General features: G+C 42.7%; 1 protein-coding gene across 2 annotated transcripts; it reads right to left on the bottom strand.

The window, feature by feature from the left end:
- Positions 1-9,205: 9,205 nt before the first annotated feature.
- Positions 9,206-25,062, bottom strand: LOC108713706. 2 transcript variants are annotated; one of them, XM_041589650.1, is made up of 11 exons: positions 24,895-24,982; positions 24,134-24,276; positions 23,566-23,913; positions 21,823-22,146; positions 20,115-20,222; positions 15,689-16,150; positions 14,344-14,697; positions 13,284-13,589; positions 12,427-12,732; positions 11,588-11,890; positions 9,206-10,971 (listed from the first exon to the last, which is right to left on the bottom strand). In XM_041589650.1, the coding sequence occupies exons 3-11, from the start codon at positions 23,894-23,896 to the stop codon at positions 10,958-10,960; spliced, it is 2,508 nt and encodes an 835-aa protein (XP_041445584.1). In that variant the 5' UTR covers positions 23,897-23,913; positions 24,134-24,276; positions 24,895-24,982; the 3' UTR covers positions 9,206-10,957. The 2 variants fall into 2 exon arrangements, with proteins under 2 accessions (XP_041445584.1, XP_041445583.1); XM_041589649.1 differs by lacking the exon at positions 24,134-24,276 and having other exon boundaries at positions 24,895-25,062.
- Between the last annotated feature and the right edge of the window lie 462 nt (positions 25,063-25,524).

Raw genomic sequence — 25,524 nt, 5'->3', positions numbered from 1 at the left:
TTGCCCCCTCAGCCTGCTGCCGTCCAAAGTCATCTGTGAGGGGAGAAGAACAGAAGACACTCCCCTTGCCCACCCCCCACTGAGCATTGGTGCCGTTAAGTTCAGTTCCCCAGTGTCACAACAGTCAACAGACCCACTGGCCGCAACACCTTCCTCTCTGGCCCCCACTTCATGAGTGCTCCTGTTGCTCTCCTCTTGCATAAAAACAGTCCCACTTCCCCCAGGGCCGTCTCCACCAGGCCCCTCAAACCTCTCTCCTGACCTTGGTGCCTGTTCTGCCTCTCCACATCCAATCTCGATCAAACCTGCACCATCTTGTACAACTGGCCTCAGTCTGGGTCCTGCCTCACGTCTGCCTGTCTGACTGCTCCTCTCTGCGCGCTCTTTGCCTTTTCCTCTCACCTGCTGCACACCAATCGCTTCTGGCATCTCCCTCACCGCTGGCTGCTGTGCTGATGGACTCCTCTTGCGCCTCCTAATACACGGACCGCCATCTTCAGAAATGTGCACACGCTCTGGAGGGCGCGCTCTCCACATCCGCAATGGCGCTGCCTTCGACGCAAAGGGAAGAGCCGCCAATTGCTCCTGGACCCATGCGTCCCCCTTCTCACCAGCCTGGCTCGCTATCCGCTGCAACAGATCTGCTACTGACGCCATGCTGACACGACCTGTCACTCCGGTAACTGTCCAAACGGTCCCAAACTCCTCCGTTGGCTCCGCCCCCCACTGCTTACATCACATGTCACTGCTGAATCCCCTTAAAGCTACAGCCTGCGTTGCCCTGCTCCGATCATGCGCATTGACGCTGCACAAGGCAGCTCTGTGCTTCCTTTGCGGTGGCTGCACAGACACCATTTCTGAACCCACAGATTTCATTACTTTCCTGGAGACCAATCTGCAAAAACAGGAGATTTCAAAACCCTTGTCTATCATTTATCAAACCCTCCAAAACCAAGACGATAAACAAATGCTGAAATGATGGGTACAAGACATTGGTGACTTGGATCCGGATAAATGGGCGCAGCTTCTGAGAGACTTATTTCTACCATTGCAACTAGAGATAAGCTGATCCAAGTGAAATTTTTACATCGTTCTTACCTAACCCCAGAACGATTACATTGCATTGCCCCTATCAGGGATATACACTGCACAAGGGGTTGTGGACACCATGGTACTTGGTTCCATATGCATACCCCCCCCCAACATTTCAGACCAAGAAAGAGGGACATAACTGGTCGCTGCGCGCAGCGATTTTTTTGGCCACACCCGCTTGATGGCCACACCCCCTAAAGGCACTCCCATTTATAAAAACACACACAAAGTGTGCACTAGCATTTTTAAAGCAGACAAAGTGGACCCCATTATTTATGTGTGTGGCAGAAGCATTGCTGCATTTAATGGCCCTCTAACCCCACCAATAACCCTGCTCAGTAAGTGCTCCCCTAATTACATTAAAAAATGATAATGTAATTTTGAAAGGAAAAATTACTCAACAAAGTTTTGTTGCCCTTTTTTCTTATTTTTTTTTTTTAAATTTCAAAATGACATTAACTGAAAAATGTAGCCCCCCTTTATGGTTTTGCTCATTCAAACGCAAAGTTTTAGCCACTGACGCCAAAAGTTGATTTTCAAGTTTAAAAAGCAGCATCAGTGAGTCAGCCGGCAGCGACACTCTTCAGTGCTGAGTAGGGATGAGCGAATTTGATCCGTTTCTAAAAACAGACATAAAAAAAACTGCTTTGTATTATTTCAGTTCATTAAATGAAAATTATACCCCTGAACAATAGAGGTATCTGTACAATATGTTAAGAGACACCTATGACTAAGTGCCGGAGGATACGAAACGCGTAAGGTGGACCATGTGGGGTCAGTATGTATCTAATTTTTGAATGTAATCTTGAATAAACATTTTGTTTTTACTAATGAAAAGCCTTGGGACATATATCTTTCTATACAACCTTTTGTATGTTGATTGGCTGTGAACTGGGGCAAGTCCCTTTGGTTTGACTGAAGATATACAGAGATATCCATGGATAGCCAGGGAAAATGGAAAATTCAACACCAACTTACCGGAACTTTCTTTTCCTGGCTATCCATGGCGGCATTCCTGCTTTCCCACCCCCCGTGTTGGATTAACTGCTAAGATACAAAGTGGGACATTCACTAAGAATTCGTAGTTGCGCCAGGTGTAATTTCGCCGCACTTCGCCAGGCATATTTTCGCCAGCGCTATGCAAATTCACTAAAATCCAAAGTTGCGATCAGGGGTAGCGTAAGGTTGCAAAGTTACGCTAGCGATGGTTAATTTGCATACGGCGCCAAATTCAAATTTCAATGGAAGTATTCGTAGCAGCACTACACAAGCCTGGGAAACCTTCAAAATGTTTATTTTGCCCTACACATGTGCCCACTGTCTAGGTAAGTTGCCATGAGTCAGGAAATGTAGGGGGGAAGGAGGGGAGCCCCAAAAATTTTTTCGATCTTTTTCAGCCTATCACCCATAATGTAGAAAATACGCCAGCGTTTTTTGGGACTTAGAAAAAATTGTGACTTTTTTTGAAGCAATCCCTATCTACTCTATTGCGCTTCGCCTGGTCTGAGGTGGCGAAGGAAGTCTAGCGTAAAAGGTAGCGTTCAGTACACTGCACAAGTTAGTGAATTTGCGTAGTTACGTCCGTTGCGCAAATTCGCCAGGCGTAAGGGTGCGAAGTAACAGACGCAACATGCTGCATTTTTCCTGCGTTCGGTGCCTACACGCGCCTGAGTGAGTACAGCCCCATTTCAAATAATGACTTGCGTCTATTCCTGCGCTCCCCTGCGGCTGAACGCCAAAAAACGGAACGCAGGGGAGCGCAGGTCAGAACGCTCATGTGTAAGAGCCCTTATAGTGAATTTATTTGTAAGTCCTGTGAGTGTGGTCCCCTACATTTCTGGGTTGTGTTTCTATGTTCAGTGACTTGCACCCGGGCACTTAATGGATTTTTTTTGTTGTGATTCCCGTTTGCATTTCTGGATTCTATAAGGTGGATTTCAGTCGCATGATATTGATACGTGTTGCAGAGGGATACCCAGCACAAGAAGGGTTAATATTCCCTCTCAGCCAAGTCATTAAGTGGCAGCTGAGAAACCTGCATGTGAATTGGGCTTCCCATTGACTTCAATGAAATGCAAATCCAAAGCAAAGCGAAAAACATGGCACTTGGCAGATTCCTTTAACAAAGTCAACTGGGAAAAGTGTTGTAGTGGTAAAACCCCAAATCTGAAATAATGTGTCACAACAAAACATTGCAAATTTGTTTCTCAATTTTTTGGGTTAAACGAGACAGATTTGCCCATCACTCACCAATAAAGCTGGGGCAGATCGGTTGCTATATACTTGGTATCACTATACAGAGCTGTACAGGCCAGACTGGGAGGAATAGGAATGTACTTACCAGTTCCCGGCAGTGAGAGAGAAATGATCAGAAAGCAGGTGATTTTGGGGGGGCTCCAGCTGGTGCCCAGTATCCTCTGTACTATCAGGGGCCCCATACCTTGTCCTTGAAATAAAGGAATAGAAAGAACAGCAATGGTTCCTACAGCTGCAACATGATGGGTTACAGGAGGGGGGGGCAGGAAACCAGAGAGCGGACAGAGTCGCAATGTATTAACGGTAAATACACGAAAATGAACAGATTCTGTAAGTGGCAAAACTTTTTTAAATGTAGTTAGCTCCTCCAGCAAAATCCTGTACGTTTCCTTTTCAAAAGGGCTAACAGATTTTTTAAATCTTTAATTAAAAGAATTAAATATAAAGCAGTCATTTTGTTTCCCAGGTGCCCTCAGCCATGTGATACCAGTCTCTCTTTACTGCTGCACTATTACTGCTGGACTGATGTCAACCCCTGATGGCTCAAACTGTTCATGCAATGACGCAAATTCACTAAGCGCCGAAAATACGCTAGCGACGCCTTCGATGCACTTCGCCAGGCGAGGTTTCGCCAGGGCGCCGCTAATTCGCTAAAATCCGAAGTTGCACTCAGGGAGGTGAAAGGTAGCGAAGTTGCGCTAGCATTAATTTGTCAAGCAAAGCAAAGTTACGCTATCGATGCCTAATTTGCATACGGCGCCAAGTTAAAGTACAATAGACGTATATGTAGCAGCAAATACATTACACAAGCCTGGGAAAGCTTTATAAAATAAAATAGAGTTGTTATTTTGCCCTATACATGTGCCCACTGTACAGTTTTGGTGCCATATGTTAGGATATGTAGGGGGGAAGGAGGGTACCCCCAAAAAAAATTCAGCCTATCACCCTTAAAAAAGTAAAAGACGCCAGTTTTTTGACAAACTCCCATCTATTGTATTGAACTTCGCCTGGTCTGACCTGGCAAAGTAAAGTCTGGCGCAAGAGGGTTAGTGAATTAGCGTAGTTACGTCCCTTCGCCATATCGCAACTTCGTCTGGCGTAAGGGTGCGAAGTAGCGCTAGAGTAGGTCCACTCCGCTAACGAATTTACGCCAGCGCCCGTTAGTAAATCGGTGAAGTAACGAAATGACGTCACGCTGGTGAATTTGCGCTAGCGTTAGCTGCTTTGCACTTTAGTGAATTTGCCCCCTAGTAGGACAAGGCAGTTGATTAAAAGACACGTCTTTGCTGCTGGGGAGCTAAGGCTGGTGCAACACGCTGCTACTCGAGGAGATTAGTCGCCCAGCTACAAATCTCTTCATCTTGGGGCGACTGATCTCCCTGAAATGCCTTCCCATCGGCTAGAATGTAAATCGCTGGCAGGATGGCACCTTGAATCGTTTTTGCTTTCCGAAGTCGCCCGAAGTTTCCTTGTGATGCAACTTCGGGCGACTTCGACAAACGAAGCAATCCGAGTGCCATTCCGCCAATGATGTACATTCTAGCCGACGGGAAGGCATTTCAGGGATACAGTGAATATTATCTGTTAACAGTGCTCACGTGGCCTCCAATATATAGGTAAAAGATATAGAAAAATAAGGGAAAGGGTAAGGCAACATGTAAACCATATACAAAAGGGTTGTATTAAACATTCTGTATCCAAGCAAAGTGCCTGTCTGGTTTACTTTGGTGTGGCATAGAAAGAGTTAAAACCCATAAAGGAAAAAGAGCATTGGAAGTGGATGACCAACAGCTTTACCTTTTGAGAGATGCAAAATGTTTGTGTGTGAGTCTCTAATAGACAACCAAAGCCACCGTGATCTAAAGTGTGGGTATTAACTGCACCGACATTCTCTCTTCTTTGCTCACTCAAGGTGCAAGAGAGGGGGAATGAGTGATTCATTGGTGGGAGGAAAGGAGATCTCACCATCAGCATAGGAAGGGGTTCTTTACTGTAAGGACAGTCAGGTTATGAGATTCCCTACCAAGAGAGGGGGAATGAGTGATTCATTGGTGGGGAGGAAAGGAGATCTCACCATCAGCATAGGAAGGGGTTCTTTACTGTAAGGACAGTCAGGTTATGGGATTCCCTACCAAGAGAGGGGGAATGAGTGATTCATTGGTGGGGAGGAAAGGAGATCCCACCATCAGCATAGGAAGGGGTTCTTTACTGTAAGGACAGTCAGGTTATGGGATTCCCTACCAAGAGAGGGGGAATGAGTGATTCATTGGTGGGGAGGAAAGGAGATATAATCATCAGCATAGGAAGGGGTTCTTTACTGTAAGGGCAGTCAGGTTATGGGATTCCCTACCAAGAGAGGGGGAATGAGTGATTCATTGGTGGGGAGGAAAGGAGATCTCACCATCAGCATAGGAAGGGGTTCTTTACTGTAAGGGCAGTCAGGTTATGGGATTCCCTACCAAGAGAGGGGGAATGAGTGATTCATTGGTGGGGAGGAAAGGAGATCTCACCATCAGCATAGGAAGGGGTTCTTTACTGTAAGGATAGTCAGGTTATGGGATTCCCTACCAAGAGAGGGGAACGAGTGATTCATTGGTGGGGAGTAAAGGAGATGTCACCATCAGCATAGGAAGGGGTTCTTTACTGTAAGGACAGTCAGGTTATGGGATTCCCTACCAAGAGAGGGGGAATGAGTGATTCATTGGTGGGGAGGAAAGGAGATCTCACCATCAGCATAGGAAGGGGTTCTTTACTGTAAGGGCAGTCAGGTTATGGGATTCCCTACCAAGAGAGGGGGAATGAGTGATTCATTGGTGGGGAGGAAAGGAGATCTCATCATCAGCATAGGAAGGGGTTCTTTACTGTAAGGACAGTCAGGTTATGGGATTCCCTACCAAGAGAGGGGGAATTAGTGATTCATTGGTGGGGAGGAAAGGAGATCTCATCATCAGCATAGGAAGGGGTTCTTTACTGTAAGGACAGTCAGGTTATGGGATTCCCTACCAAGAGAGGGGGAATTAGTGATTCATTGGTGGGGAGGAAAGGAGATCTCACCATCAGCATAGGAAGGGGTTCTTTACTGTAAGGACAGTCAGGTTATGGGATTCCCTACCAAGAGAGGGGAATGAGTGATTTATTGGTGGGGAGGAAAGGAGATCTCACCATCAGTATAGGAAGGGGTTCTTTACTGTAAGGGCAGTCAGGTTATGGGATTCCCTACCAAGAGAGGGGAATGAGTGATTCATTGGTGGGAAGAAAGGAGATCTCACCATCAGCATAGGAAGGGATTCTTTACTGTAAGGACAGTCAGGTTATGGGATTCCCTACCAAGAGAGGGGGAATTAGTGATTCATTGGTGGGGAGGAAAGGAGATCTCATCATCAGCATAGGAAGGGGTTCTTTACTGTAAGGACAGTCAGGTTATGGGATTCCCTACCAAGAGAGGGGGAATGAGTGATTCATTGGTGGGGAGGAAAGGAGATCTCACCATCAGCATAGGAAGGGGTTCTTTACTGTAAGGGCAGTCAGGTTATGGGATTCCCTACCAAGAGAGGGGGGGAATGAGTGATTCATTGGTGGGGAGGAAAGGAGATCTCACCATCAGCATAGGAAGGGGTTCTTTACTGTAAGGACAGTCAGGTTATGGGATTCCCTACCAAGAGAGGGGGAATGAGTGATTCATTGGTGGGGAGGAAAGGAGATCTCACCATCAGCATAGGAAGGGGTTCTTTACTGTAAGGGCAGTCAGGTTATGTGATTGACTATCAAGAGAGGGGGAATGAGTGATTCATTGGTGGGGAGGAAAGGAGATCTCACCATCAGCATAGGAAGGGGTTCTTTACTGTAAGGACAGTCAGGTTATGGGATTCCCTACCAAGAGAGGGGGAATGAGTGATTCATTGGTGGGGAGGAAAGGAGATCTCACCATCAGCATAGGAAGGGGATCTTTACTGTAAGGACAGTCAGGTTATGGGATTCCCTACCAACAGAGGGGGAATGAGTGATTCATTGGTGGGGAGGAAAGGAGATCTCACCATCAGCATAGGAAGGGGTTCTTTACTGTAAGGACAGTCAGGTTGTGGGATTCCCTACCAAGAGAGGGGAATGAGTGATTCATTGGTGGGGAGGAAAGGAGATCTCACCATCAGCATAGGAAGGGGTTCTTTACTGTAAGGACAGTCAGGTTATGGGATTCCCTACCAAGAGAGGGGGAATGAGTGATTCATTGGTGGAGATGTCACCATTAGCATAGAATAAGGTTTCTTTATTGTATTGCCACTCAGATCTGCACTAAATCAGGTTTGTGGTGCTGTACACAGAGGTTTTTCAAACCTGCCTCACTATATTTTCACGCAAAGGGTCAGTTTCCTGCAACAAGTTATACCCTGACTTACAGGAAACTGATGGTCTCATTTTCTCAGAAACATCAATTTCAGCCCCATTATTAATACCCAAGCTGCAGGGAACAGGTAACAGCAACTCTCAACAAGGGTTGTCTGGTTGCCTTTAGTTGTTTTGTGCCAGTAGTTAATCAAGTTTCCCTTTAACTGGGCATAACAGTATATTCAAAATTATTCATATTACATTCCTTCAGCAAATAAAAGTAATAGTAATGGATCCAAGTAGTAAAAGGTATGGTAGGCTCACCAGGGTTTGGAAGAAAAGGTGCAGCCTGCTGCAGAGGTAGAAGAGACATCCTTGTCCCCATTTGTTATGTTTTGGTAGCCGTGGATGAGTAGAGTATAACAGTGCTTTATTAGCAGAGTCATGCAGGCATTACACAACAGTAAGCTTTCTCTTTTAAGCTGACCAGGAAGTATACACAGTATAAGTATGAGCACAGTGACATCTACAGGTCATTTGCATGAACACCACACATCCCTTTTCCATATGGCTTCTACTAACCTACCTATCACTCATTGGCACAGAAAGGCAGAGTTTCAACAGTCACTTTCTACTGAGTAGACAGGTGCCACTTCATCAGGCTCTGGGGTCAATACTACTACATACAAGGTTGGATTTAGTCACTTGTGTTCCTAGGGAAAATCCAAACCTCTTACTTAACTGTTCAGGATTCATTAAGGTCTGGCATGGTGCCGAAAGACTGGCCATTTGCTAATGTGGTTGAAAAAGGGATCCCGTTCTCAGCCTCAGAACTATATGCCAGTTAGTCTGACATCAGCGGTAGGAAAGCTTTTCAAAAGGGGAAATAAGGGATAAGATACTGGACTTCATTGCAAATCATAATACTATGAGTTTGTGCCAACATGGTTTTATGTGTAATAGATCTTGCCAGATTTTACTGTTCAGTGCAAAGAGCCCATCTATGACATTTGCCTTTTCTCCCCTGTAACTGCCCTCTTGTGTAAGAATACTTACTGATCCGCGGCGCAGCTCCGTCCTGCAGGGATGACGTCACGCAGATGCGCACAGCAAGGAGCTCGGCCTGTTTACGGCGCAGGGCGTCATGACGTTGGAGTCTTGATGCAGACGTCCCAATGCTGAGGTCAGGTATTTAAACCAATTTTACTCTCTATTCTGTGCCTGGTTATCGTGGTTTTTGCCTGAAGCCAACTTATTCTACTTATTGTAAACCTATCGCTGACCCCCATGTATGACCCCTGCTTGTTCCTGATTTCTGAACCTCGCTGCCTGCCCTGACTTCTGTTGTGTTGTCCGGCAGAGTCAAAATTACTTGGGATATCGACATTTCTGCTGTAAATAAATCATTTCATTGATCCCCTATAGCCCCAGATCGAGTGTAACCCCTTTAGCTACACAAAGATTCTCTCACACACAAACAATAGGATTCAAATATAAATAAATGACAATGATACTTAATATGGGCAGGTTTCACGTGATTTTTATTGGCCAGTAACACAAAGATGTTAAGTGACGTTACAAAACTACCCTTAAAACTGCCTTATTTTGGTAAAAAAGTTTAATAAAATGCACAAAAATATATATTTCAATTCAACATATTCATTAGTAGAGAAAATAAATACTTTTAATAACACACAGTGAGCAGAAGTTGGTTGTTTTGGTGTAAACCATTCATATCCCTAAAGTGCAGGAGAGCGGTGTTTCCTTTGGGTGAGGAAAGGTGCAACACGATTGGACGAGAGACTGGTGTGTAAGTGTAAGTGTGTGTTTAGATCACAGCAATATTGAAGGGTTAATTCGCAGTTAATACACATCTGCTTTGCTCAGTCACATCGAATTTAGTCATTTTAGAAAGATGTGGGGTCTTCTATAACACTAGTTTTTTTCATTTAGGGATCCATTGGGCACAACATGACCCCCCAGGGCACATATACAGTATATTGTGTGATACAGAGGGTGTGTGTCATTGAAACTCTTACACTCACACAAATAGAATGTGTATCTGCAGCTCACACAATACATACAGTAGATACTTTACTATCACTCCCGTGAGTCTGACTTCAATCACATTTGTACAGTTTCCCAGCACGACCCCCTGAGCTTGGACCCCAATTCCCAGCATGACCCCCCTGAGCTTGGACCCCAATTCCCAGCATGACCCCCCTGAGCTTGGACCCCAACTCCAGAAGCTTAATCACTGGCAGGGAGAAGGGGTGCATTGGCGCCTGTTACTGTGTTGTAGGATTGTGTATGGGTGCCAATACCTACAATCAGTGTGTGTCCATTTGTGTAGTTGTCCTTGTGAAAAGAAATCAGCCTTCTAGTGTGTGATTTTGTCGAGTCTATTTGATGTATGAATATTCCATCCCAAAAACACAGCATCTCCCAAACATTCATCGTCCTGCTTCATCATCCAGTCTCAGCCAATCACAGCCTTGATAACAGAAACCCCCAGCTTTTACTATTGGTCCAGGTTGTCTCTGCTTCCTCCTGGGTAGTGTAAATGTAGCTTTTAAAATGTCTGCCATTTCCCTGCTGGGAGTTTTCAGAACACAAACGGCAGCAGATAAAATACAGTAATACTGACATATCTATACAGAATATCTATTTTATATCTACAGGAACCCCACAAACACCCACTGGCACCATGGGTTACATGTGCAGGGTCCCAATGAGAAAGAGCCACAGTGACCCCAATATATTGTTGTATTAACTAGGAATTGTTTCCCTTCCCTCAAAAACCGAAAATCTCTACCAGATGCCCTTCTTTTTAATGGCGACTCAAGTTAAACAGAACCTAGAAGAGCTCAAGCTGCCAAGAAATATGGCGGAGTTCTACTTTACTGAATGTTTTCCCTTCACTCAGTCATCAGCAAATAACCGGAACATTCAATGCCTCTGAGATCCCTTTAAAATCTCCCTTTAAAATGAGACCTCAAGGAAATGTTCCCTTGGCAGAGGTTTCAAACTACATGTGATGATCTTTTATGGAGACCAGTAGATGAAGGCCCACACGCCAAACAAGTAATAGGAAGAGATGCTCCGTAAATCCAGTGTCTGATAAGGGTTTCTCTTATGCCATGGCCCATGACTAAGTAGCCCAATTCTTAGTTCAGGATTTGCCTTACAAATAGGAAATGGCTCATTAACAGCCTCTTATCCAGGAAATTCTTGGTGCCCCTCTTGGTTCCTTGAGTTCTCTCTTTGTTTTACCATGATATTCCCACTAATTCTGGATATCTATGGAGAGAGAGAGTCAGGAGAAAGACTGGATGTAAACATCTACATCATGGAAGCAGGTCAACATGACAATGAGTGTTCATGAGTCAGAACTAGAAGAAGGCAGATCTTTCAAGTTTCCTTGTGATGGCCAACAGTATCAACAACATATGGCTGAATAATATATTTTGGGAGGTGTTAACACCAAGCAACCCAACGGGCTTCATCATGAAAAGGGCAAAGGATGTATATAGAAGAGAATTGCCTTAGGGCAAACATGGAGTGGGGGCATCTTAATCTACACAAATCTATTAATGCTGCTAAAGTGCTGGACAGGGGTGTTGCTGCCATGAAGCAAGTTAAAAAAACTTGTCCCACAAGTTACCAGGGGTGGCAAAAAGCTGCTTCTGGTGACTATAAGAGCCAAAATGTCTGCCCCGAAGCTCAGAAAGGTAATCACAGGGTATTTGAACGATATCCAGACAGCAGTGTTGTAATTGAGCCTCAATATAAAAGGCAATTGAAGTGACCAGGGGTCCTTGGAGATGCTAATTGTGACCTTAATAGGAACAGTTAAGAAATTTGCCTTTGCAATTATTTTGCTTTTATAATATTCCATAAATGAGTGAACACTTACCCAGCGGCTGCTCTAGATATATCGATTTCTTAATCGGTTGAGGTAGATCCTTGTACCTAAGGAGGCAGGTGAATAATTTCCCATAATGCTCTGCCGTAGGCATCAATGTGAGGAGAAAGGAGACGGAATCCGGTCCTGTTTGGGTTTCTGCTCTCATTTCCTTCTCTATCGGAGCTCCTCCCACTTGCCATTGAGCTGTGAAGTGTTGGGCATTACAGCCAATCAGCTGGCAGGTAAGAGTCACAGGCTTCCCGGGTTTGTTCTCCTCCTTATTGTAAGTCACTTCTGTAACATCAGGCAGATCTGAAATGGAATCATTAAGGATCAGATCAATTTTATTAGTATGGAGACAATTCTGGTCTGGGGGATTATGTAATAACATTTGCACAAGGTCTAGTAACCCATATAAATCAACCAGCAGTCGTTTTTATTGGACATCTCTTTGGAAACAAAGAGCTGATTGGTTTCTTTTAGTTACCAGACCTGGTGCTAATTTGCAAATACTTTGTCCTAATAATGGGCTCTACTTTGTAAATGAAAGTCCTCTCAAGGTCCTCTCTTCTTATTATCCAAGAGCAGGAACATGCAAAGTCTAACTAGGGTAAGACTACAGAGGTGCAAGCTCCTGGGGAAATAGGCAGGGGGCACAATCAGAGAGGAGAAAATGGTTGGGAAGAAGAGATTGTTATGTAGCATTTGAATTTTAAGGGTTCAGTTTTAAATCAGTGAGGAGACAACTCTATCTGGTGATGACCCAACAACAATAGACAGGAAACTTGATACAGAGGGGCTCCTTCATCAACAGTGCCCCCTATGGGAAGAGAATATATAGAATTTACCTTTCAGTTTCATGGTAAATGACCTCTTAATAGTCTTTTTTTTATGAGTTATGTCCACGTGGAATTCCACCCCATGGTGGCTCATAGTGGGAATGAACTGCATTTCTGTGTTTTTTGTATAAAGTTCTGATTCTGGGTCTTTCTTAATGACGTTTGTAGTTGATTCAATGATTTTCTGCCTCTGATACCACTGGATGGTGCACTTTTCAGGGTATAATTTCTCTATAGTACAGGATAATGTTGCAGGTTGGTTGCACTCAGGAACCTCAGGGTCACACTTTATGGCACTTACACTCGGCTCACTTACTGTAATAGAAGCAGAAACACCAGGAAGTGGGTTATGGGATTGTAGGAACTGGATCACGTTATAAAGCAGATAGAGATAAGGGAAACTGAGATAAGGGAAACTCCATTTCTTCAATGTCTTGATGAAGGACAGCAGAAGCCTTTTAAAAACCCAAAGGCCTAAATAAAGTAAAAAGGCGTGGTGGTCACCATCACATTCTACTTGAAGTCTTCTTCTAAGAGCTCTCACTCCAGGAGCACATGAGGTCGAATTCAACCCAGACCTAATTTCAATTGCAGTTGCTCCTGGGATAAAGACATCAAGAAGGCATTGGCCAACTCCGCTTTTATTTCATAAGTATGGTAAGGCAGCAGTATGGGGGTTCAGTGGCATGCTTTTCAGGAGATGAGAGAGTGACCTCTGATGAAGGCTCATGGTTTTAAAAAAAAACATTTTTCTCCTATGGTTTTTTTTTTCCATTGTACAAGCCATTGGAATGTAAATAATGTGGAGATTAGTTCCAGATAGACCAAACAAACTCATAATATAAATGGGATCAGGTTCTACTTACTCAGATATTTCAATTTCCAGAAAACACACTTAGGATTTTGCAGACTCTGATGAGAGACCTCACACCTGAACTTCTTGCCAATGTCCCTCACACAAGGGGTGTAGGTTATACGGCTGGAACAATAGAACAACCCATTGTTATCAGGGAGTGCTGGACCATTGTGTGATGACAAGTGCTCATCGTCCCTATACCAGTCAACTTCCAAGGTTTCTGGGTGGAAGGAATGGATTTTGCAGAAGAATTCCATAGTTTCGTTTACAAATAGAATTGGATGATTCCTGTTTATGGGATCCATAGTTGGGACAACTAAACACAGTAAAACAAAAAGGTTAATGATTTTTTTGCATTGACTACAAAGAATTCCAATTTGCACTGATCACTATGCAACAGCCACATGCAGCTGAAATTCAATGTCAACAAAAGTAAAATCATACATAAATGAGTTCAGTGGGGTCCACTGTACTTGCTCCCCTAAATTCTTAGCCCACTGCCTTCCAGGGAAGCATGCAACTGTCTAGGTCTCCCACTGGGACTGGGCATCTGCCAGGCCTCACTTCTCTCTTCCCCTGATGGTGGACCTGATACACTTAATGGAATTTAAGTTCTTTGATAGAGAAGGACCAATGGGAACTTGTAGGTAAACTAACATGGTTTAGCAACAATGTCCATCGGAAAACTGACATATTACAAAAGTGGGGTGCACTTTAAAGGAATGGGAGATTTACAATGGTGGAACATGCTTAACAGTTACAAATCCATGTAAATAACTTACTGTATAACCTTGATGTCTACTAGAGAGGAGACAAAGACAGGAAAGAAGAAATAGCACAATAAATATCATGGTACAGTTGGGCAAATACAGAAAATACTAAATGTTGGAGAAAGCTGCCAAAATGCAAACTGTTCTTAGTTATAAAGACCGGGATATGGGTTAGTGTCAACTGATACGCCCAATTGTAGCTGTATCCACCGCACATAGTTTGAGTTTCTCCTTTTTGGTTGCATCACTCACTCACAATCACTAATGTATATTAATTTCTACTACTTTACCACCACTTACCTGAAACCAACATTTGCATATTTTTCTCTGCCCGGGATTCCGTTGCATAATGGTGAGTTCTGCAGATAAATGTTGCTTTATGGTCCTGCAAAGTTGGCTTCATTGTCAGAATACTCAGAAAGCTGTTCGATTGGTCTTCATTGTTGGTCTCACATAACTGATGGGAATATTCAGACTCACTGGTTGTGCCACGATTCCAGCAGAGAAGTTCTGTTTCCCGACCATTGAAATCCAATTTCAGCCAAGTAATAGAGAGCGGCTTTGGCTTGAAGCCATTGATATCACAGATTAGATACAGAGGTTCCCCACGGATAATACAGGGAGGAGATACGATCTCAGATAATTTGGGTTTTACTGGGAAATGAAAAAAAAAACTGCTGTTATCGATACCGTATCATATACCATAACATAGAATGATTTTCATTTAATAACCTTTAAAGGGTAACGTCAACCAAAAACGGTTCTTTTTGCATAAGGAAAGAAACAGAAACAATGTAGTAGAAATCAGTCAATAATCCAGTGCCCACAATGCCTTGCACACTTCTGTTATCTCCCTTCTTCTCATCACAGAACATCCAAGGCGATTTATGGAATTTGGAGTTTGGCTGGAGGCCACATCTTGTGGCAAAAAGTGCTGTTCTACAAGTTACAGAGTAAGGCACCTTTGTGCTAGTAGCACTTATCATTTTAATCAATGTTTGGAATAGCCTAAGCCTTCTTCAAGTGTAGTAGCTAAACTTCCAGATGAGTAGAGTACAAATATGCCTTCTGAACATTGTCCTCAGACTGGTGAGAACTCCTTCCAACAGATGTTGGAGAAATGTGGCCAGTGGACAACAGACTGAAATATTTTCTGAAGAAAAACTGAAAAAGTTGCATCTATAGCAGTTGGGGAATCTAATAAGATTGGAGTCAGATGAAGGTCCAAGATGGTCTCAGCTATATTGATTTTGTTTAAGGTGAGCAGATGTCAGTAACCCATCAGGTGGTGGGTCATCATGAAAATCCTGCAAATAATGTCCAGGAGTTGTCATTTAATTCTGATAATTCCCTATACAAATGAAATTCAAGGGGATAATGTTCCAGAAGAGCAAGGTGAGAGTAAAGATGACATAACATCTAAGGATCCCTGTGTCAGTCTTACTATGGATTCCCCAGTGGCAGTTCTGCCTTGGAGGAGATGGAAACAAGCAAAGGTGATGCTTCTCCACATGTACACTGGATTCCTATGGACATGTATTTTTGACTTAAGGAAAATTACATTATTGTAATTTAATATTGTTGTTTGGACCAACAACTGTCACTCTAGCCTTTAAAAAAATAAATGAGAAAAAAACCGACTCACCTCCATTCACCTTCAGAGGACAGGACACAGAATCTGGGAGTCTCAGGGCAGAGTGAGTGACCCTCACAGTCAGTTCTGCTCCATCATCTTCCTCTATGTCTGGAGTTATATGGATTGTGCACTGACAGCTGGATATTAGGAATTTACTTGTTGTTATTACAATAACCATTTCCACTTGCAGAGGTCTCTGTGCTGGGGGCAGATTAGCCTCCCCATTTATCAATAACCCTTCTCGCTCTTCTAACACAATAGCCTCAGATTGTTTCCCTCTCTTTGCACTCTGAACCGTTTGTGTCCCCGAATCCCAGGAGTCAATTTCCATCTCTTCTCCCCCATTTCTTTGCAAACACAATGTAATTCTGATGGGTTTGGGTCGGAACTCGGAGATCAGGCAGGACAGAGTCGCCTTGTTCATATGCACCAAATCTTCTGCTCCCGTAATGGGAGAGAGTTTGGGGGGCTCTGTAACAAATAAACAGAGGATTGAGTAACTCTTTGTTTATATCTTTTATATCCAAATAATTTGCACTTCAGTCTCAACTGCATTTGGGTTTGGAGCTGCCCTAACCCCAATACACTGAGCATGCTCAGATCGCCTCCTTCAGGTAAACAGCGAGAATGTGAATGAACTGAACAGAATTATAATAAAGTGTATAAAACATTATCATCCATATCAGTGACAGAATCAATACTCATGAACATAGTAGTTCCAGCTATACCTTATAAAGTCCCAGGAGGCATTGAGCTTCATTATTCGACCACAAACAAGGTGTATCAAGGCTCATAACCCAACATTTAATGGGCAGATTTATTCAGGTTCGAACAGTAAATTCAAATTTTTTTGTGTGTCTAAATTTACAAATTCGAATTTAAAAGCACCAGTTTGAATGTACAGTTCTAATTCGATAATTCAATACTTAAAACCTGCCGAATTCATGTACAGTCCGTTGACCCAGTTGAAGATGTTAATTCCTTTCCTGACATTCAAGGTTTTTTTTGGAGGAAAATTCTATTTGAGTTTTGTTCGTATTCGATTAGAATATGGATCAAATTTTTGGGTTGTTCCTATTTGATCGTATTCGCTAATTTTTCATAAATAAACTCGCATGCCAGTGCGAGTACATTCAAATTTATTAGCGTAAAAAAATTCACATCAATTTGAAATTTGACCTATGATAAATAACTAGTGAAGGTCGAATTTATTCGCCAGGCGCGAATTCGCGGCGAATAATGGGGGATTTTAATTACCCAGATATTGACTGGAGCAACGGTACTGCCAGATCAGTTAATGGGAACAAGTTTATAAACTGTTACATGACAATTTTTTAGCACAGGTTGTTGAGGAGCCAACCAGAAAAAATGCTATTCTGGATCTAGTGATCTCTAATGAGCCAGAACTTATAGCAAATGTGCAAGTCATTGAACCCCTGGGTAATAGTGACCATAATGTTATATCTTTTAATGTCTGGTGCAAAAAACAAAAATATACTGGGGCAACAAAAACCAGGAATTTTGCCAAAGCTAATTTTAGTGCCTTGAGGGCTGCCCTACAGAGTATTGATTGGGGCATTAGGTTTTCAGCTAAAAACACAGAACAGAAATGGTTGTCCTTTAAAATGATATTAAATCATTACTGTTCTCAATTTATTCCCTTAAGGACTAAACGTAGAAGCTCTAAGAATCATCCTGTGTGGCTTAATACAGAAGTAAAGAAGTTAATGGGAAAGAAGAGAAAGGCATTTAATAACTACAAATCTGTAGGGACAGAAGCTGCATTTAATGAATATAAACACTGTAATAAATGTTGTAAATCCGCAATCCGGAAGGCTAAGAAAAGAAATGAAGAGTTAATTGCGGTGGAGGTGAAAATTAACCCTAAAAAGTTTTTTAAATATATTAATAGTAAAAAGATGCAGGTTGAGAGTGTTGCTCCATTAAATAATGGTACCAGTATGGTTGTAACAGATACAGATAAGGTAAATGTGTTAAATCAGTTCTTTTCATCAGTGTATACAATAGAGGAGTGTGAGTTCCCAGGCTCACTTAATAACTGCACTAATGGCTCAGCTCAATCTAGTCAGTGGCTGACTCAGGATATGATTCAAAAAGCTTTAATACAAATTAATGTGAACAAGGCTCCAGGGCCTGATGGCAGACACCCCCGGGTTCTAAGAGAGCTTAGTTCAGTTTTAGACCAGCCCTTATTTCTGATTTTCTCAGATTCACTGTCATCTGGTATGGTGCCTATGGATTGGAGAAAAGCTGATGTCATTCCAATATTTAAAAAGGGATTACGATCTCAGCCTGGCAATTATAGGCCAGTAAGTCTGACATCTGTGGTGGGCAAATTATTTGAAGGCTTGTTAAGGGATCACATTCAAAATTTTGTCCTAATGAATGGCATTATGAGCAACAATCAGCATGGCTTTATGAAGGATAGGTCATGTCAGACGAATTTGATTGCATTTTATGATGTGGTAAGTAAGATTCTGGATAGTGGGGGGGCAGTAGATGTGATCTATTTGGATTTTGCCAAAGCGTTTGATACTGTGCCCCACAAACGACTGCTTTCTAAACTAAGGTCTGTTGGGCTTAATGAAGTCGTTTGCACATGGATAGGAAACTGGCTACAGGATCGGGTACAGAGGGTGGTTGTTAATGGGACATTCTCTACTTGGAGTAAGGTTCTTAGTGGGGTCCCCCAGGGCTCAGTATTGGGTCCACTTTTATTTAACTTGTTCATTAATGACTTAGGGGAGGGTATTGTAAGTAATGTATCAGTGTTTGCAGATGACACAAAATTATCCAGCCCAATTAATTCCATCCAGGATGTGGCACTTGCAACAGGATCTTGACTAACTGGCAATCTGGGCAGCTAAGTGGCAAATGAGATTCAATGTTGATAAATGTAAAGTCCTGCACCTGGGATGTAACAATATCCACTTATACCCTTAATGGGACTGCACTAGGCAAATCCATAATGGAGACGGAGCTTGGAGTCCTTGTAGATAATAAACTTGTCTGTAGCAAGTAATGCCAGTCAGCAGCATCAAGGGCAAATAAGGTCTTGACTTGTATTAAATGGGGCAGAGAGTCACGGGAGGAGGGGGTCCCACTGTATAGAGCACTGGTAAGGCCCCATCTAGAATATGCCCTACAGTTTTGGTCCCCATCACTCAAACAGGACATTATTGTATTAGAGAGGGGACAGAGAAGGGCAACTAAGCTGGTAAAAGGTATTGAAAATCTTAGCTATGAGGAAAGACTGGCCAAATTGGGGATGTTCACTCTGGAGAAGAGGCGCTTAAGGGGTGATATGATAACTATGTATAAATATATAAGGGGATCATATAACAATCTAATGCTTTATTTACCAGTAGGTCTTTCCAGCTGACACGAGGTCACCCATTTCGTTTAGAAGAAAAGAGGTTCCAGCTAAATATTGGGAAGGGGTTTGTTACAGTGAGAGCTGTGAAGATGTGGAATTCTCTCCCTGAATCAGTTGTACAGGCTGATACATTAGATAGGTATAAGGAAGGGTCGGATGCTTTATTCACCAGTAGCTCCTCCCAGCAGACAGGAGGGAGCCAATGAGATTAGAGGAGGGAAAGGGGTGTTACAGGGAGAGCTGGGAAGTGAATCAGTGGTACAGGCTGATACATTAGATAGGTATAAGGAAGGGTCGGATGCTTTATTCACCAGTAGCTCCTCCCAGCAGACAGGAGGGAGCCAATGAGATTAGAGGAGGGAAAGGGGTGTTACAGGGAGAGCTGGGAAGTGAATCAGGGGTACAGGCTGATACATTAGATAGGTATAAGAAGGGGTTGGATGGTGTTTAGCAAGTGAGGGAATACAGGGTTATGGGAAATAGCTCATAGTCCAAGTTGATCCAGGGACTAGTCCGATTGCCATTTTGGAGTCAGGAAGGAATTTTTCCCCCTCTAAGGCAAATTGGAGAGGCTTCAGATGGGTTTTTTTGCCTTCCTCTGGATCAACTGGCAGATAGGTAGTTAATAAACAAACAAACAAAAAAAAAAAAGGTTGAACTCGATGGACATGTGTCTTTTTTCAACCTTACTTACTATGTTACTATTAATAAATTCGCGAAACGCCCGCGAAAATTTACCTGAAAAAATTTGCTCGCGTCAAAAAAATATTTCGCCGCGCCAAAAAAAAACGGACGCCGGCGTAAAAAACAGGCCGTTTCACTAATTTTTTGCCGTTTCGCGAATTTTTCGGTGAAGCGAAATGGCACAAATTCGCCCATCACTATAAATATCCCCCTTAATCATATATTCCTAGTGCAGGAATATCACAAAGAATAATATGAGTTGTGTCTCCCCCCCCCCCACAGACTGAGCAGGTTCAGGGAACAGTTTATAGACCCCACACACCTGTAGGGAGGATTAGACTTTATTTTTCTTACCTTTCTTCAAGAATTTCCAGTAGAGAAAGTAACAGAGACCTAGAAATAAAACTCCAAGAAATGTCCCAACCAGAGCTGCAATAAGTGTCTTATATTCATGGGGGGGCTCTGGAAATGACATAAAATAAATCTGTTAAGGTTCTCAATCATCCAGGTCATGGTATTTCTATAGTAATAAGTGTCCTTGAAGATGTTTCGCTGGTCATCCAACTGTTTTTCCCAATTCAGAATGACCCGATCTTGTTCTAACAAATCCTGATGAAACAACTAGAGAGCTTAAAGGGATACTGTCATGGGAAAACATTTTTTCAAAACACACAGTGCTGCTCCAGCAGAATTCTGCACTGAAATCCATTTCTCAAAAGAGCAAACAGATTTTTTTATATTCCATTTTGAAATCTGACATGGGGCTAGACATATTGTCAATTTCCCAGCTGCCCCCAGTCATGTGACTTGTGCCTGCACTTTAGGAGAGAAATGCTTTCTGGCAGGCTGCTGTTTTTCCTTCTCAATGTAACTGAATGTGTCTCAGTGGGACCTGGATTTTACTATTGAGTGTTGTTCTTAGATCTACTAGGCAGCTGTTATCTTGTGTTAGGGAGCTGCTATCTGGTTACCTTCCCATTGTTCTGTTGTTTGGCTTCTGGGGAAGGAAAGGGAGGGGGTGATATCAGTCCAACTTGCAGTACAGCAGTAAAGAGTGACTGAAGTTTATCAGAGCACAAGTCACATGACTTGGGGCAGCTGGGAAACTGACAAAATGTCTAGCCCCATGTCAGATTTCAAAATTGAATATAAAAAAAATCTGTTTGCTCTTTTGAGAAATGGATTTCAGTGCAGAATTCTGCTGGAGCAGCACTATTAACTGATTCATTTTGAAAAAAATTTTTTTTCCCATGACAGTATCCCTCAATTCACTTTTTATTGCACTGCCACAAGAGTTGCGACGTCTTAGAAAACTCTCTCACGCACAACAAGAGATTTCACTATTCCTAAATGTCAATTTGGAGGCAGGGATTTGCTCCCAGGCCATAAATCATAGGGAGAGGTCAAACTGTGCCACAAGGTGTATGAGCAAAAAAATGAAGGGAAACCTTTGCATATATATAATAACGTTTTCGGGCAGTAGAATTCTCATTGAGGAGTTTCCTTGCTTCCATAATTAGGTTTATTGGCAAATTCTATAATAAACCTGGGGGGGCATCTTTATGTTTGGGTTTAGAACCCCTTTAAGTAGCCTCATGAGCGTTTTCATTTTTTTTTCAACATTAGAATTAATATTCTGATTCCAGGTTTTTTCATTTCCCAATACGCAAATATTAAACCAGGATATTTTAACCCCAAACTGCAATGATCACACCCAGTAATGCCCAGACATCTCATATGCATCCAAACCCACCATCCTTAGGTCTCCAAATTTTAAAGGTTTTAATTTGACCATCCTGCCTAAAATAGGGACAATTTAAGAGCACGGGGTTAGCAGCACAAAAATACAGCATCAGTCCCCATTAACTTAATTAAATAAAGCTTATTTATGAATAAATTCAATTATCTCTGGTTATTTCTGGTTATTGGCTTAAAGGGTCACTAAACCCTTCTGCACTGCTCAACCAAACTTTATTCGGCTGCTACTGGACTACAAATCCCAACATAATATAACAGGCGTCCCTTTAATATAAAATACAGTGAGTGTCTGTATCAGAATTACCTGTTACTGAGAGAGTGAAATTGAGTTTCAGTTCATTCTCCAGGGATCTGTGCTTAATGATACACAAATACCTTCTCCCATCATCCTCCAGTGATGGACTTATTGTCAGATGATTTATAGCATTGAACGTTCCATCCTCATTCCCGGATGTGTCTCCAGTACAACTGTCCTTATCCAGAGAGATGCAGTTGGTCTCACTGAGCCGTTTCACCCACTGAATTGTTATATCTTTGGGGTAAAACCCATTGGCTTCACATTGAACTCTCTTCTCCGTTCCAATCAGAACACTGCCAGCAGGAGGTTGCAAACTGCCAGTTGGTTGCACTGCACAGAAATAATAATTATTTAAGTAACATTGTAGCATTACTATGATGCTTCGGCATCCATACTGCTTTCTTGACTGCTGCAATCTCATATGTTAAGGGGGATTCTTTTCAAAAATCTAATTTCTGCTCTTACCAGTGGTGGATTTTTGTCTGTTCCTCGTAATGACACCTTAGACCAGTGATCCCCAACCAGTAGCTCGTGAGTAACATGTTGCTCTCCGACCCCTTGGATGTTGCTCCCAGTGGCCTCAAAGCAGGAGATTATTATTGAATTCCAGACTTGGAGGCAAGTTTTGGTTGTGTAAAAACCAGGTGTACTGCCAAACAGAGCCTCGGTGTTGGTTGACAGTCCACATAGGGGCTACTAAATGGCCAATCACAGCACTTATTTGGCACCCCAAGAACATTTTTTCATGCTTGTGTTGCTCCTCAACTCCTTTTACTTCTGAATGTTGCTCACGGGTTCAAAAGGTTGGGGATCCCTGCCTTAGACAATGCCTTGTGCCAATGCAGAAGAGCATGAAGTTCACCAGTTACCTGTGCCCTTATCTCTAGGCACTAATATACAGGGTGTAGCAGCTGGGAACTAAGTGGCATAGATATTTGTCAGGAGGAGGGCAGGACTGGGTGTGCCAATTTGTTAGTAGTCCCTTCCCTTTCCTTATAATGGTTTTTGTTAAATCCAGGCCAGCACTCCTCTTCCCCGTTAAAGAGTAAACATTACATAAGCCAGGCTTTAAGGTGGCCATAGATGCAGAGATCCGCTCATTTGGCAACATCGCCAAACGAGCGGATCTTTCCCCGATATGCCATTAACAAGCATGGCTATATCAGGGGTAATCTGATTTTTCAGCCATATGGCCGAACGATCCGATTACGATGTGCCGTGGGCTCCGGCGGGATCGGTCGGGTCAAAATCAAACCTGACTGATCGACCAAACGACGATCTCCGCCGGACGAAAGATGTCGGCACATGCAACACACGGTCCGAAAATCGTACGAATCCTCGATTCGTACGATAGGATCTGTGTGTCTATGGCCACCATTAGAACAAAGACAACGATGATAGACAACACAATTTACGACAAAAGGAGGTACATTGTTTTGTTGGGTTGTTTCTTGTAACATTGTTGTGGAGATGGGGCAGATGATTGTATCAAGTGAGTTGATATTGCTACAGTTTTCTTGATATGGAAGTATTATGTGGCTTATTGTAACATGGGATTATGCTGTTGGGTTTGAGTTTAGGGAGCGCTACACTGTGCAGTTCTTCTCTGTAGACTCCAGATAAGGATGTTCCACTTCCTCTAATGTAACACAGCTGCATCCATTACATTTCTTCTGATATGATTGATACTAAACATTGTAATAAGCTGTAAATTATGACTTTATGAGGCAGTAGATCAATGACACTTACCTGACACCTGCAGAGTAGAATGTCCCCATTGTTTATTAGGGGTATAAAAGACAGTGCAGGTATATTCTCCTTCATCTGTGAACTGAACCCGGGGTAAGTGAAGTGCCACATTGCCTCTTATAATCTCACTGTCTGATATGTAGGATCCCGGCCGGGTGGGGGTGTGAGTCCCAGACACATACAGATAAACTTCGTCACTTCCATTTAAGGTTTTCCGGATCCAGTGGACAGAAAGAAGGTTCAGATCCAGTTTTTCTTTGCTGAAGTCCGAGAAAGTACATGGGACAAACACCTCCTGGTCCTTCAGCGATTTAATGGGAGTGTTGCTCATTACGACTTTCAGACAATCTGAAAATAAAGAAAAATAAATGCAGCGTAATCATTTCCATATATTGTTTCTAATGACCACGACATAAACCTTCCCAATTCCCACCATATCTGGCCTCCTGCCCCCCCCCCCACTGACCCTGTCTGAACAGGTTTTGGAACCACTAAAATTTAACAACCAATTAAAAAAAAGGGCAAGTAAAGCTAAAATGTCTCTTACAATAGTGAGCCTGTAACTTACATAACGAGCAATGAAAATGAATTCCCACTCAGTTAAAGTCACACATTCATGAATATTCAGGGGGTGATGATGATGATGATATAGGGGATGAGAGATGAGAAATGAACCAGACAAGCTTTAGACATTCATCAGCATTACAGGGTCTGTAAAACAGCACAGGGACTTGCCTAAAGCATTTTCTAAAACGATAAATGACACAATAATAAATTGTGCTTTATATTATATTGTATGGGCCAAATATTCACTCCATATTTGTTCCCTTGTATTCATTTCCTGGCTCCTCTGCTCACAATATTCCCTATAATATAGTTGTACCCTAAACCCTTGACCATACCTCCCAACATTTTGGAAGTAAAAAGAGGGATAAAAAAAAAAATTCGCACGTAGCACAGCAATTTTTTTGACCACTCCCCTTTCTATGGCCACACCCCCTAATTACCATGTTCGGTTTACAAAATTTGGCAGGTTATGAAAGTTTGAAAATATTTCTCCTTATCTAAACTGTGTTTTTGTGTCTCAAAATTGTTACAAAGTATCTTATTTGCACCTGTTGGCTGTTCTGGGCTCTCTGCTAAAAGCCAATTAAGTGAGAAACTTTGTTTCTTTTTCTGGCTGTTCAGTGCAGAGAAAAGAGGGACTTTCCAGTACAAATGAGGGACTGCGGGTTGAGCTGTCAAAAGAGGGACTGTCCCTCCGAAAAAGGGACAGTTGGGAGGTATGCGGCTTGACTGTCAGACAGGGAGGAATGAGAAAGTACTTACCAGTTGTCGGCAGTGAGAGAGAAATGAGTAGAAAGCAGATGAGTTTGGGGGGACCCCAGCTGGTAGCCAGTTCCTGCTTCACAATCAGGGACCCCATGTTTTTCCTGCTTTCCCATACAAGTAACGAAGCAGAACCCCACCCAGACCAGCAGGGGAATTCTACTTTCACTTTCAGTTGAGTTAAATATTAGTTCAGTTGGAGGGAGGGAGGGAGGAGGAGAGAAGCAGGGCTGATACTCAAGCTGAGTGGAAATTAAAGGAGACATAAATGACAAATTAATTGAAATCTGAGGGATAGAATATTGCTGGGGCAGGAGTCGGAGGAGGACAGGGGTGGGATTTGGAAAGTAAAATGGAATGTGGAGATCAGCTGAATTACGCTGTTACCCCTATTATGTAGTAGTTGAACTATGCACATATCTTACTATACTGACTGTGTGTGAGTCTGTCTCAGGTCTCTGGAGTGGCTACGCCTATGATGTAGTAGTTGAACTATAGCCAAGCACATTAGTAAGAGACTGCTATCAGCTGACTGGTACAATATAACAGCTAGGAGGAGCCTGACTATTATCCACACACTTATTAGGGTCACTACTACATCGGGGGATTGTGTAACTTCATATTTCAGAG

Source organism: Xenopus laevis, chromosome 4L, assembly GCF_017654675.1.
Source record: "Xenopus laevis strain J_2021 chromosome 4L, Xenopus_laevis_v10.1, whole genome shotgun sequence".
Lineage (NCBI taxonomy): Eukaryota > Metazoa > Chordata > Amphibia > Anura > Pipidae > Xenopus > Xenopus laevis.
Note: the sequence above shows the minus strand (reverse complement) of the source record. Positions and strands in the feature narration are given on the sequence as shown.

Excerpts from the sequence above, each read along its gene's own strand:
- LOC108713706 (XM_041589649.1), bottom strand. The coding sequence starts at position 24,991 with ATGGGGTCCCTGATTGTGAAGCAGGAACTGGCTACCAGCTGGGGTCCC. Across the intron at positions 13,590-14,343 it reads TATGCAAATGTTGGTTTCAG|TTGTCCCAACTATGGATCCC; the intron begins GTAAGTGGTGGT and ends TACTGTGTTTAG. Across the intron at positions 12,733-13,283 it reads CTGGAAATTGAAATATCTGA|TAAGTGAGCCGAGTGTAAGT; the intron begins GTAAGTAGAACC and ends CTTCTATTACAG.